Source organism: Engystomops pustulosus, chromosome 9 (assembly GCF_040894005.1).
Source record: "Engystomops pustulosus chromosome 9, aEngPut4.maternal, whole genome shotgun sequence".
In the NCBI taxonomy this organism is placed as follows: Eukaryota; Metazoa; Chordata; class Amphibia; order Anura; family Leptodactylidae; genus Engystomops; species Engystomops pustulosus.
Genome location: NC_092419.1, coordinates 27,168,463 through 27,183,166, shown reverse-complemented (window position 1 = coordinate 27,183,166; position 14,704 = coordinate 27,168,463). Strand labels below are relative to the sequence as shown.

General features: G+C 49.2%; 1 protein-coding gene across 1 annotated transcript; it reads right to left on the bottom strand.

Moving 5' to 3' along the window:
- Positions 1–11,226: 11,226 nt before the first annotated feature.
- LOC140076592 (heat shock 70 kDa protein) lies at positions 11,227–13,487 on the bottom strand. Its single transcript, XM_072123187.1, has one exon. It carries the CDS (start codon positions 13,460–13,462, stop codon positions 11,519–11,521), a length of 1,944 nt encoding a protein of 647 aa, XP_071979288.1. The 5' UTR covers positions 13,463–13,487; the 3' UTR covers positions 11,227–11,518.
- Positions 13,488–14,704: the final 1,217 nt, after the last annotated feature.

The window sequence follows — 14,704 nt, the reverse complement described above, 5'->3', positions numbered from 1 at the left end:
ATACCCCGGGGGCAATTGAAAGAGCCGCCCTCGGCTCGACTACAGATGGTTTGGGGCACAGAGGGGGCTAAGGGCACTTCTAGGAAGTGCAGGCTGTGTGAGGTGTAGGGACAAACCGCCCATGGTCCTGGAGACAGGCACCTGGGTTGGTGTCGGACTAAGACAAAAATATAGCTGTATGACAGTTGGTCGCTGACGCCATTAAACCGAACTGTACAGTAGGAAAGGTGTGGTGTCATGTCCTGTAATCCACTCCTTGCACCAAGGCCTGTATATTTGTTTTATCAACGCTTCTTCCCTGGCGGCAATTATATGGTGTCTATCTGCATTGCGTTAGCATATGCGACACGAGTACCTCCTGACTGACAACCTTACCCATGTATGAGTGGCATCCAGGTGCTATCTGTGTAACACCCCCGGTCCCCTAAAGACCCGCAGTTTACGGACTACCCCCATGTGCAAACCTCAGTTTGAGGGATCAGGTAGCGGTCAGTGTTTCACATAAAAGACGGTCCGACACAGCCACACTACAACCTGAAAAGCCTATGAAAAGGTTAATGCAGACTACTGGCAGATATGACAGTGTGCAACAGGATAATTCACATTGGCTTAGGAGCCCAATGGGTACACATCTTATAACATAACGTTACAGATAGATAGGCTACTCAGAGTAGCACGGTAGCAAATGTCTCTTTTCCTGCAAAGGAAAGGCATAAAAGTGCAAGCAAAATGTCCGTACCTAAAAAGGAAGGCATTAAGTGCAAAATAATAAGTCAATAGACATAGCAACTTTTCCCTGGTAGTCTCTGGCAAAAGTCTCTCAGAAGGTCTCTACTGACAAAGTCCATCTTCTGGGTACAGCCCTTGATGTGGGGAAAAGTGCACTGAGAAGCAAAGGGTCTCCTCTATGTGTAGAGGGACAGAGTCCTTTGAAGAAACTCTCTGCTGTGGCAGAGGAAGGGGTGCTATCATAGCACAAGACCATGTATAATCTCTTGACTGAGATAAATAAGGGTAAGAGTCTCAGGAAAGTCTCTTTGGGGAAAGTGGAAAAATATACACAATATGTACAAAGGACATAGTACCTGGAGAGGGCTACAGCCCTTCAGGGATTAGTCAGTATCGCTGGGTTCAGCAAAGACAGGATCCAGCTCCTGCAGGGAATCCTGTGCATCCTCAGCGGGAGTAGGTACCGGCTGGGGACACCCGGTGGCAGCAGTGGGTACTGCAGGTGCAGCAACATCCTCCGGACCTTCAGGGGGAGGAGCGCTGTCGCCCGGGGTGTCGGCTGTTCCAGCCGGGGGCTCAACTGAGCCAGGGACCACGGAGGGGTCCAGGAAAAAATAAACGGAGTCCAGCGTCCGCGCCGCGGCTCCTTCCAGCTCCGGTTCTTCCGGGGCCGGGTCATCACCCCATTGGTAACCGGCAAGGGGAGATGCGGGCCTAGATGGAACCTCCGGACAAGGTTCGCTAGCCGGGATGTCTTCTCCCACAGAAGAGCCGCGGGACCTGGCAATGCTCCCGGCAGGGGAACCGGTGGGGGTGGCGCCCTGTATCATGCCCGGCCCATGGATGGCAATGGGACCCGTACTCACAATTACTGTGGATGGGGCATTCACATGGGTCACCGCCCGGGGACTTGCAGCCGAGGAGGAAGAGGTGTTCGGAGACTCCGGCCACTCGTCGTCCTCATACCAGTCGTCCTGCGGGAAGTAGCGGTCCTCGTCGGAATCGGGGATCCGGATCACGCCAGCCGCCCAGGGTCCTCGAGGTCCTTCCTGCAGGGAGAACTCGATACACTCTCCCGGCTTCAGGTTGTGCAGGCTCTCCGGCAGATCAGGCCTCTTGACGGACCGGCGGGGTATAAATACTTCCCGTCCGGTGTAGTCCTGGGTGGCGAAGCCATAGCCCTTCCGTTTGTCGAAGAACCGGACCATGCCGGTGGTGCGATTCTTCTCGACCCAAGCTCCAGCTGTAGATCGACCGGCCATATACCGCTGGGCCTCCTTCTCTCGGCGTCGCTGGTCCGAGACAGCGTCTCGGAGTCGCCGGCGGGCGGCCTCACCTCGGCCTTGAGGCTGCGGAGGTTTCGGTGCTGGGGCTCGTGGCTCCGGTTCAGGCTCGGATCTCCTTGGACGACAGGTCGGTGCCGGAACAGGAGCAGGAACCACCGGAGGGTCAGGAGCCACTACAGCGGGGCTAGCAGGCCGCGCAGCAGGAGTAGTAGGCCTCGGAGCAGGTGGAGCGGCCACACTAGGCCCAGGTGTTGGCTCAGCAGGAGTCGGGGACTCCCCACGTGGACCCGCGGTACCGGGATGGTAGCCGGGATAGGGACGAGGAACCGCCCGGGTGGGATTTGGTACTGCGTCACCGTTTGGTAGCATGTCCTGGAGACGAAGGCCCGAGTCAATCCTCGGTGCAGCCGATGTCCAGCGGAGGGTCTTCGGACGGGCTGCGCAGAGACCACCACCATAGTCTCTAAGACCTCATAAAACTCCGGACGCTCCACAGGAGGGAAAGGCGGAGGACCTCACATGGCGTTGTCCTCTCTGTCCAAAGTCCACTCCAGGTCTGGCGCTTCTCTGAGGCAGGGCAGGAAGTCCGCCTCGAGCCAGTGGGAGGAGTCCGAGTCCTTCCCGCCAAGAGCTGTGGCGGGCTCTAATTTTTCCTGCGCCACAGGAGGCGTCATCTGGGTTTCCCGCCAGTGAAGGTTTTGGCGGGCTGGAATTATTTGCTGCGCCACAGTTTCTGAGGTAAAAATCTTCGGGCGCGGCAGCGCCGGATGTAGCAGAGCTGGTACAGTTCTTGCCAGGATTAACCTCTGGAGTGCGGGAGCGGCGCTCGACCGCACGTGGCAGCAGTATAACACAGTTCATTCCAGAAACGTACAAGTCCTTAGGCCTAAACCCGGATGGCAGCAGGGTTAGGCAGCACAGTCTTTTAATAAAGGAAAGTCTCTAATGCCGTAATAAGGCACAGAAGTCTATATCCTGTTCGTGACGCCACTTGCAACATCCCCCACCGGGGCCTAGCCCTTGAGGTGAGGCCTGGAGACAGCCGGGGCCCGCGGTACCTGAGTGGCTGGCGGTTGCGGCCTAAGCACGCTGTTGTCACGGTGCTTGGTACGGGGGAACCGGAGGGCTGTCCTACAGCCTGGCAGGTCTCCAGCAGGGTGGTGTTGGCAAGAAATGATGAGGGAGCGGCTGCTATAGCGGATCTCCCTGGGGCAACCCCTTAATGTCCCGAGTGTGAGTCTCTGGGTGATGGACAGGGTGCCGGTGATGAGGGTAGTTGTAGTAGCAGGGACCAGACGGAGACAGAGGTTGAAGAAAACAACTTACAGTTCGTTTATTGCAACCGGCAGGAACTGCAGAAAACGTGTCTTTAACAGGTGGAGTACTGGAGAGGTATTTGGAGGGAGCCACAGGATGTAGTTCACCAGCCTGGATGTGGAGGGCAGGCTGGGAGTCAGCTGTGTCCTAGAGGATGCTTCAGCTCGGTCCTGGATCTCTTCAGGTATCACCCTTGAAGGTAGGATGATACCCCTTTCCTCACTACACTAGCTCTAGTCTAATCTTCCACTTCAGGCAGGGGCTAGGCTCTTCCTGCACTGGTCTGGTATGCTAGAGACTCTGAGCTGCTGCTCAGCTAACTACTCTCTGCTTGCGTCCTGCAGACCCAGAGGGCCTGACTAGGACCGGTCTATTCTCCCTTCTGGGAGAGACTGCTCTCTTCTCTCTCTTGGGAGAGACTTCTCTAGAACATTCCTGGCCAGAGGTTTTATTACCTCCCTTTGGTCAGGTGGTGGCTGCTCCTCCAATTACCTCTCAGTGCACAGAGACAGGATGTAACACAGACATTGGTTGACATAATTACATCTCAGATTAACATCTGCCTTGCCAGGCAGGATTAACCACTGCAATTTCCCCTTGATCCTATAAGGACCATGTAGTGTAATGTGGTGTTATCTACAGGTGGGACGTATTCGCAAGCACTACCTCGCCATTGCATCGGCGAGGGTGTTGCATATATTTGATAGGATCAGAGTAATAGGATGCAAATACACAAGAACAGCTAAGCTTCCATCTCGTCTGCTAAAGACGTGTGTTATCTTTCCCCCACTTGAGAAATATTGGCCCCAGAAAACATGTAGAAGGTTATTTGTTATTGTCAAAAATACAGAAAATTAATAGGCTGAAGCTCAACGTAACGGTGTCAGCTCCTTTCAGGATCAATTGTATTATACCACAAGGAAAACAGACCAAGACTATATCCAGGAATAGGCTTCAAACTTGAGGCATGACCATGGCCAGTTTTAGACAAAATGTGGCTCAAGGCAAAACTAAAAGTTTGGCCTCAAAGTAAAACTATTTTTACTGAACAGTCACAGTCAGTAAGAGGCTCCTTTATCCCTGCACAATAACAACACTTTGTAGTTACAGTAGTAGGTAAGTATGTGTAATATGGGAAGAGAATGTTATAGGAGATAGACAGGTAATAGGGAGATGGATGATAGAAGATAAATATGAAAGATGATATAGATTTATACATAGATTATAGATTTGTAGATGCATGAATATCAAGTAGATTATATATATATAGATGATAGGAGATAGATACATACAGTAGAAGTGAGATAGAATATTGATTGATAGATAATAGATAGGAGATAGAAAGATAAATGGTTACATAGACAGATATACAAATAGGAAATAGACAAATTATAGGAGATAGAAAACTAGACGGATAGATGATAGATATATAGACAGGAGATAGATGATAAGCATCTTCACCCGGGCATTCAACCAAGGGGTATTAAAGGAGCAATATGTCCTCTGCCCACAAAAGTCCACATACATAAGGCCCCTTTACGACAGGGGGCCCTGGGCAAATGCCCTGTCTACTGCCCCTAACGCAAGCCCTGTGAAGCACTTTCAGTGGAGAGACACAGGCGGCAGTGCACTGAGCGACGCTTATCAGTGCCAACCTCCAAATGGCGCCAGGGACTGGGATTCGGCAGTGTGGGCCCCTCAGAAGCTCTTATCCTAGTATACAGGGTGCTGGTGCTGCCCCTGACAGCAAGATACTGACAGGACTCCCATAACATAAACAGTTAGTTAACAGTCAGTTAATTGTATAACTGATAATAGTGTCCACATTATAATGGTTAGAGTGTAGGGATGACCTTTTCTTTGGAGAGGAGCAGGGTGTTGGTGAAGCAGGTTTGGAGTGAAGTGTCAGCCTATTCGATGCATAACACAATGGCACAATGTCTGCGGGGCAGGGAGGTAAGATTATGATATTAATAGAGCAGTGAAAAGAAAAAACCCAGTGTCGTGCTGTGTGTGATGGACAGAGGAGAATAAAGGTGCGGGATATGCACTGGCCCATTATAACAGCTCAGTGGGGGGCGCTCTGGGATACTACAGCACTACAGAACAACCACAATGGTTAATAGTAAGCTCCGGCAGAGAAGTCAGCTATATATTATAAAGCACATAACTGGGAAAGAACCGTTTAATGAAATGTGCAAAATACACGTAAAGCGACACCATTTACGTCAGAGCACATGCAGTCCCCAGGTTATGTACAGAATAGGATCCATAGGTTTGTTCTTAAGATGAATTTGCATGTAAGTTAGAACAGGTATTTTTTTAAGCGCATCTCCAGACAAAGCATTTTTTTGTCCCTGTGGGATAGAATTTTGACAATTTGGGATTTACAAAGTGTCATGCTCCAGGGGTAATGGACCCAATGGACCACCGCGGACGATGGTGTAAGCCGACACCTGGGAGCAGAGTCTAAGGAGTAACCCAGTTTTCACCAGAGCCTGCAGCAAAGTGGGTTGGACTTGCTGCAGTGTGGTACCACCAGGTCGTTCCACAGGAGCGACTTTGTTCCATGGTGGCAGCCAAGGGGAGGTACACAGGTTTTAGCCAGAATCGTAGTCGGGGACAGGCAGGAGGTCAGGACGGGCAGCACGGGATCGGAGTTGGGGACGTAGCAATAGGTCAAGGCAGGCAGCAGAGGAGTCAGGAACAGAACTGGGGTCACAACGGCAAATCACAAGAACGGTGCAGGGCATGAGACAAAGCTTTCTCTAAGGCACACGGCACAAAGGTCCGGCAGGGGACACAGGAAGGGGCTGGAATTTATCAGGGAAGGTGGCCGGCCAGTGGCAATTATTGGAGCATTGGCCCATTAAATCCTAGTGAGCTGGAGTGTGCGCACCCTAGGAGACAGGGACGCGCACACCACTGCGGGACTGCGGGAGCCGTAGAGGTGAGTTGCAGGGAGGAACCAGAGGCACCAGTCGGAACATGGGTGTGCTTGCGACCTGGGATATGGGTCGCAGGGGCACCCGTGTCCCGTGACACAAAGCTTCATTGCAGAGACCTTACATAACTCATGCTGGCCATCATCACAGCCTGAGGTGAACGTTCAGTAAATTACCAGCATCAAGAGAGTTTTACCAGAGGACACAGTGGGGAGGAAGCTCTGTCCATAACTAGGAGTCGCCTCTAGGTCGGTGTTCTTAAAAGAAAACTGTCATCAAGTTTTACTCCACTAAACTACTGGTCCCCTCCAGTCATGTATGAAATGTCCTTTTTGTATGTGAAATGTCACCTGTTTACATATAAAAAAATCACCTCCAAAATCAAGCAAATATGATCTGAAAGATGAGATTCTAATCTTTGATGACAAACACAGTACATTTCTAGGTTCTATAGGACCTATAGAAGATCAAGGCTTCTTTAGTGACACTTCCTTTGCAAGCACTAAACTTGACTGTACAAATGAATAGTCATTTCATTGTCCATTCTGGAAAAAGCAAAGCTTCAATTTGATTGGTTGCAGTGGGCAATAGAGACAGTTCTCTATATATACCTTACCGTATATACTCGAGTATAAGCCAAGTTTTTTAGGACAAAAAATGTACTAAAAAAACTAAACTCGGCTTATACTCAAGTAAAAAAAAATAAAATCAATTCTCACCTTTCCGGAAGGTCCTCTGCTCGCATCCTGTCGGTGGCCGGTTCTTGTGCAGGTCCGTGGCGCACAGGTCCTGTGTGATGGCGGTGTACATGGTTGCCACTCGTCAGCAACAGGAAGAGGACCTGCGGGGGCGTCGGGAAGGTGAGTTCAGAGTTTATTTTTTTAATGTGCTGGGCAGGGGGCTGCTGGCTATATACTAGTGGGTCAGCAGCAGGCTGGCTATATACTAGGGGGGCAGCAGCAGGCTCACTATATACTGTGGGGAGCAGCATCAGGCTGGCTATATACTGGGGGGCAGCTGCATGCTGGCTACATACTGGGGGAAGCAGCAGGCTGGCTATATACCGGGGGGGGGCGGGGGGCAGCAGCAGGCTGGTTATATAATGTGGGGGCGGCATCAGGCTGGCTATCAATTGGCTCCCAAACTGTATAAGTCTAGTTTAGGGGTGAGATCTGGTGGTCCATAGGCTGTAGGACATACAGGATACAGGCGAAGGGTCGGTGCTTCTGGACTTCAGCAGCTGCTCCTGGCTGGAAGTGCTGAAGGAGTCATAGGATCTGCTTTGCCAATCTGTGGCCTCTTCTGACCACAAGGACATCACTTGTGCTGTCAGGGAAAGTGACACCTGCTGTCAGAGGAGAGCCTGGCTTGGCTAAAAAAAAGTCATGTAAGTGACCCTCTAGCACTTCTGGCCAGGAACCAAAGACCAGAAATACCAGTGATAAAAGGTAACTGCAGCTGGGTACGTTTGGTTTGTCACCACTGCCCTCTCAGGATTTTCCAGAATACCTGGAGAACCTCTATTACTGCTCTATTTTACCATCTGTGAAGTTGGTAAGTACCGTATATACTCTTTACAGAAAGGGAGCCCTTTTAGGACTGCCAAGGCAATAACAATTCATCAACAGAACTGTCCTAAGACAGAATGGAGCCTTATTAGTCAGGCCTAAAACATAACTTTTATTTTACTTGTAAAAGATTCAATCATAAATTTGTGACACACTTAGTTAAAAACCGCAAGTGTGAGGCTGTAAACTGTCCTAGTCTAATAAGTAATGCTGGGTGTGAACTCAGCCTATAAGTATCTATCTCTGGGTCCCTGCAGCGGCCCGTTGATTAAACAGCCTCAGACTTAGCAAATTAAAAGCCAAACAATAGCCCCCCCGACATGTTTCGCCGGAGAACCAGCGTCATCAGGGGATCGGTGCTAGTGAGTTGTGGGAGGAGCTAGGGTAGGTATTTATAAATTTTAGGGCGGTTCCTATCACGTATAGACACCAATACCAGCAATTTGTTGTTGATGTTGCTTAGCAACGTTTGACTGACACCGTGATTGGCCAATCATCTCTTAGCCTTCATTGGGATTACCAACCCCTCTGTGGAGCTATAACGTCATTGGTTCCAGTCATCGGTGGATAGTGCATGTTAATTGGTTCATTTTGCGGCGGATTCTATTGGATGCCGCCAATTATGAGGCCATCAATAGGTGATGTCCGATATTGGTGATGTCACTGGGTCTTGCGCATATGCACCACAATTCTGTCGCAACCCGTCAGGAAACTCGCGCATGCGCGGGGACTTAGTGTATGGCGCGACAGAGCTGACATTATGGCGCACGGCACATCAGATGTTGCGCTAAAGTGCGCCAAAAGTTGCTGCAGTAGTTCCAAGAGTTTGCGCGTGCGCGGGGACTTAGTGTATTGCATATTGTAAAGCCTTCGCGCATGTGCAAGGAGATAGAAAGATCCTTGCCATGCGATCATCATTTATCGATGGAATATGTGTCATGATGGCTTGGTCAGGTGGGTGAACCGTATAAGGTAACATACCATGCCACTCGGTGCAGCAGGAGTACATACTTGCAACGTTAATGAGTATTGCAGTCTTTGGTAAACGCCTGTTTTTTTTAGAATATGCGTTGTAATTATTAATAGTGTGTCAACTCATTAAATGACAATGCTGGGTTGCGTTAGATGTAACCTCAATACCAATTGTTGGTTCGTTCTGATGACAGGGGCAAAGCGTGGTCGAACATTGTCCTGTCTTTGGTGTATAAATGACCAACCTACCATTAGCTCCGTCTGTGTGTAATGCATTATTCTGGTGTATTAAAGTATACAAAATTGTCCAACAGGATATGGATTGTATTTCTTAAAGGAATGCAGAATAGGAAAAACCCTCATTTAATCCTTGCGGGCTCAAAGAGTTAAGTTGGTATATCCATCTAGCTTCAACTTGAAGAAGTTTCCGATCTAGATCGCCACCTCTTGGGCCCAATGTCACTTTGCAGAGGCCCCAAAATCTCAATAGGCTAGGGTCGCCATGATGATGCTCGTGCATATGCCTGGCGATTGGGACCTCCGCATTAGTTCGTACGGAACTCAGGTGTTGCGAGATCCGACGTCTGAATTGTTGTGTAGTTTTCCGTATTTTACCGTATATACTCGTGTATAAGCCGAGTTTTTCAGCACAAAAAATATGCTGAAAAACCTCACCTCGGCTTATAGACGAATCAATAGGTTTTCCCAGTTTTTTTTTCTTTATCATCCTTGCTTTATTGAATTAGAGTAAAACAGATAACATCCAATTTGCAGTTTATATGACACAGTTGGGTCTCGGCTTATACTCAAGTATATACTGTATGTATATAAGGATTTAAAGGGGTTTCTTGACCCAACACATTAAAGGAACCTGTAGGGGCGTAAAAAACATGGGTAGCAGCCCTAGCAGCTGCTACGGGGCCCATAGTATCAGGGGCCCAGACACCCGATTTGCAACCATTTTACACATATGTTGCACATTATAGGAATCTCTCATCTCTATGTCCTGGCATCTACTTCCCCAATGTGGGCAGCAGCTACTGGGCTGCAAAAAAAAGACCTATGGCTTTTGACACCATCCCGGGATAAGAAGACTGGCTGAGCACATACATATGCACGTACAGGATGTGTGTATATGGGGTGTTTATACTATATCAAGTATAGTATCTTTAAGGTGTATACACTGTATGTGTGTATATTCTGTATGGGTGTATAAATGTATGTATGGGCCTATAATGAGTGCAGGTGGCTGTATAAATGTGTGTACTGTATATACTTGAGTTTAAGCAGAGTTTTTTTATGCTGAAAAAACCCCACTCAGCTTATACTTGAGTATTAAAAACACACAAACACACACACACAATGGCGCTGCGTGTACTACCCTGTGATGTCACGCCGCATCACAGTCAGTGTGTGCGGGCACTGAGCATAGACGGGCCTCTGCCTGCAATGCCTGTAGATCCAGGGAGATGAACCACAGGGAGAAGAGGACGCCAGAGGTGAGTACCAAGTTTATTATTTTATCATGCAGGGTACTGTGCTAGACACTGCACTTTAAAGGGAGAGGGGGGGAGGGGAAACTCTGCTGGACATTATGGGGCTTATTTACTAAGGGTTCGCGTATTGCATTTCCGTGGGACTTTCCGTTGTTTTCGGGATCATTGCGGCTGCCACAGCTATTTAGAAGGGGATTGTGTTGCACACGCATGTGACGGCTTTCATGCGACAGAAATGGGGGGGTCGGGCTATAGGACGATTCAACAGATTTGGTCTGAACGCGGGAATTAACATTAAAATTTTGTTCCATACAATGCACTTACATGCACCGGGAAGAAGATGGTGAACTCCGGCGGACCTGATCGGGGAAGCGACACATGCAGGAAATCAGGCGCACGATCTTAGTGAATCGCGGCAAAGTGCATTCTGGTCGGACAATACAATGCCCTTCGGGGAACACGCCAGGGACGCGTAAGTAAATGTGCCCCAATATTTTAAAAGGGGGCTCTGCTGGACATTAGTCACAAGGATGTACTCGTTCTACAGAACATTAGCTAACACATGAAGGGAACGACTATGGTAAATCTTTTCCGTCCCCATGATACTGTGTAGTACTGGATATCCCAGAATATGTAAGCATAGCAAAAGGGGGTGATGAACTGGGAATCCAGTGAGGAGCAACAAACACTTGTTTGAGACTGTCTGAGACTTTGTAGTAAAAGCACCACCCCATGGTTTGTATCGGATGTTGCAGCTCCTATCAAGGAAATGCTACAATCCCAAAAACAGACGCATACAGGAAATCTAGATATTATCAATCTATTTAAGAAGCATTAATGAAGCATGGTTTATATTTGCGACATATACACCAAAGCAATTAAAATGACTTTAAAATATGATACAGACAGCAAATATTACTCAACATAGGTTTATTTACATGTTGTAGAAAAATTATAACATGTAAGAATCTGCACTAATAACCAATAATAGCAACAAGACTCTAAACATGAGTCACATAACAAGAAAAAAACCCAATAATTATAAAGAAAAATACCTAAATAATATCTGCAATGTTTTCCACCAGGGAAAATACCCGGCAAATGTCCTTTGTAAATACTGTACATGGAACCAACAAGTCTTTATATAAACATTTTACTGATAAACTCTTTTAGGACAAAAAAGGAAGTCCAAGAGTACAAAGTTCTTAATCCACCTCCTCAATGGTGGGTCCAGAGCTGCTGCCTTGTCTGGCCTGGGCTCCACAGCTAGTGCCGGGCATACCTCCTGGCATTCCCCCTGGCATACCTCCCTGGTACATCTTGGTGATGACAGGTTGGCACACCTTCTCCAGCTCCTTCTGCTTATGGGTATACTCTTCTTTCTCAGCAAGTTGGTTGTTCTCCAGCCAGGTAATGGTCTCCTTACACTTGTCTGAGATGAGCCTCTTGTCTTCATCACTGATCTTGCCCTTCATGTTCTCATCCTCCACCATGCTCTTGATGTTGAAGGCATAAGACTCCAGAGAGTTTTTGGCAGTAATTTTCTCTCTCTGTGCATCATCATCTGCTTTGTATTTCTCCGCATCTTGCACCATCTTCTCGATCTCCTCCTTACTCAGTCGGCCTTTGTCATTTGTAATTGTGATCTTGTTCTGTTTTCCGGAGCTCTTGTCCACAGCGGACACATTCAGGATACCATTGGCATCGATATCAAAGGTCACCTCAATCTGGGGAACACCTCGAGGAGCTGGGGGGATTCCACTCAGTTCAAATTTACCCAGCAGGTTGTTGTCCTTGGTCATGGCTCTCTCCCCCTCATACACCTGAATGAGGACACCCGGCTGGTTGTCAGAGTAGGTGGTGAACACTTGGGTCTGCTTGGTGGGGATGGTGGTGTTACGTTTGATGAGAACAGTCATAACTCCTCCAGCAGTTTCCAGACCCAAAGAAAGGGGAGCCACATCTAGTAGGAGGAGATCCTGCACATTCTCAGACTTGTCTCCCATGAGGATGGCAGCCTGGACCGCAGCCCCATAGGCCACAGCTTCATCTGGATTGATGCTCTTGTTCAGATCTCGGCCATTGAAGAAGTCCTGGAGCAGCTTTTGCACCTTGGGGATACGTGTGGAGCCTCCCACTAGGACAATTTCATGGATCTGTGACTTGTCCAGCTTGGCATCTCTCAGGGCTTTCTCCACGGGGTCCAGGGTACCACGGAAGAGGTCAGAACACAGCTCTTCAAAGCGGGCTCTAGTGATGGAGGTGTAGAAGTCAATGCCCTCATACAAGGAGTCGATCTCAATGCTTGCCTGGGTGCTGGAGGACAGGGTACGCTTGGCTCTCTCACAGGCGGTCCTCAGTCTCCTCAGGGCCCTCTTGTTTTGGGTAATGTCCTTCTTATGTTTGCGTTTGAATTCTTCTACAAAGTGAGTCACCATTCTGTTATCAAAGTCCTCTCCACCCAGATGAGTGTCACCTGCTGTGGCCTTTACCTCAAAAATGCCATCATCAATGGTGAGGATGGAGACATCAAAGGTGCCACCTCCCAGGTCAAAGATGAGGACGTTGCGCTCTCCCCGGGCTCCCTTGTCCAGGCCGTATGCGATGGCGGCTGCTGTGGGCTCATTGATGATTCTCAGGACATTGAGTCCGGCGATGACCCCGGCATCTTTGGTGGCCTGGCGCTGGGAGTCATTGAAGTAGGCTGGCACGGTGATGACGGCATTGGTGACTTGATGACCCAGGTAAGCCTCAGCCGTCTCCTTCATCTTGAGTAGCACCATAGAGGAGATCTCCTCAGGGGAGAAGGTCTTGTGCTCTCCTTTATATTCCACCCTAACCTTGGGCTTTCCCCCATCACTCAGCACCTGGAAGGGCCAGTGCTTCATGTCAGACTGCACCACAGGATCATCAAACCTTCTGCCAATCAGCCTCTTGGCATCAAACACGGTGTTGTGGGGGTTGAGGGCCACCTGGTTCTTGGCGGCGTCTCCAATGAGTCTCTCGGTGTCGGTGAAGGCCACGTAGCTGGGGGTGGTGCGGTTGCCCTGGTCGTTGGCGATGATCTCCACCTTGCCATGCTGGAAGACCCCCACACAGGAGTAGGTGGTGCCCAGGTCAATGCCAATCGCCACTCCTTGAGGTGCCATCTTCTGTGAGGATGAGTGTCTGGAGGTGAGAGGCAGAGTGGCTGGAGGTGAGAGGCAGCAGCGCAGAGCAGCTTCTTAGTGACGGCTCAGCAGTGAGGAGCTTCTCCTGAAGTTGCGCTTTGCAGCTCGTGTGTCAGAAGCTCGTGTTATCAGTGACTGCTCCTCCGCACTGCACGGCCGCTATATATCTGTGTACAGGGTGCATACGTCACCGGCCTCCCGACCAATCACAGCGCGGTACTCACCACGCTCCCCGTCACTCGGCAACTATCCCGAAGCTTCCCGAGTGTTCCCCGCACAAGCAGCCAATCACAGCGCAGCTATACTCACAGACGGTGGAGAATATTCGCGAGCCTTCCGCGATTCGTCCAATCAGCAGTGGCGGTGTCCTTGACGTCAGAGCTCTGAGAAATATCGGGATAGTTCCAGGCCGAGCTGTCAGTCGTAGATCTACTCAGCCAATCAGCAGTACAAGGAGGCGGGGCCGCGCGGGAGAGCTCGGGAAGAGTCTTGAATTTACTGGGAGATTGTGTGACAGTAATCAGTGATTATTATACTGCCCCCTGCTGTGTGTGTCAGGAATCAGTGATTATTATTATACTGCCCCCTGCTGTGTGTGACAGGAATCAGTGATTATTATACTGCCCCTGCTGTGTGTGACAGGAATCAGTGATTATTATACTGCCCCCTGCTGTGACAGGAATCACCGATTATTATACTGCCCCCTGCTGTGTGTGACAGGAATCACCGATTATTATACTGCCCCTTGCTGTGTGTGACAGGAATCAGTGATTATTATACTGCCCCCTGCTGTGTGTGATACAGGAATCGGTGATTATTATACTGCCCCCTGCTGTGTGTGACAGGAATCACCGATTATTATACTGCCCCCTGATGTGTGTGACAGGAATCAGTGATTATTATACTGCCCCCCTGCTGTGTGTGACAGGAATCAGTGATTATTATACTGCCCCTTGCTGTGTGTGACAGGAATCAGTGATTATTATACTGCCCCCTGCTGTGTGTGACAGGAATCGGTGATTATTATACTGCCCCCTGCTGTGTGTGACAGGAATCAGTGATTATTATACTGCCCCCTGCTGTGTGTGACAGGAATCGGTGATTATTATACTGCCCCCTGATGTGTGTGACAGGAATCAGTGATTATTATACTGCCCCCTGCTGTGTGTGACAGGAATCAGTGATTATTATACTGCCCCCTGCTGTGTGTGACAGGAATCA

What these genes read in the sequence shown, in the direction of transcription:
- LOC140076592 (XM_072123187.1), bottom strand. Translation starts at nt 13,462, where the DNA reads ATGGCACCTCAAGGAGTGGCGATTGGCATTGACCTGGGCACCACCTAC.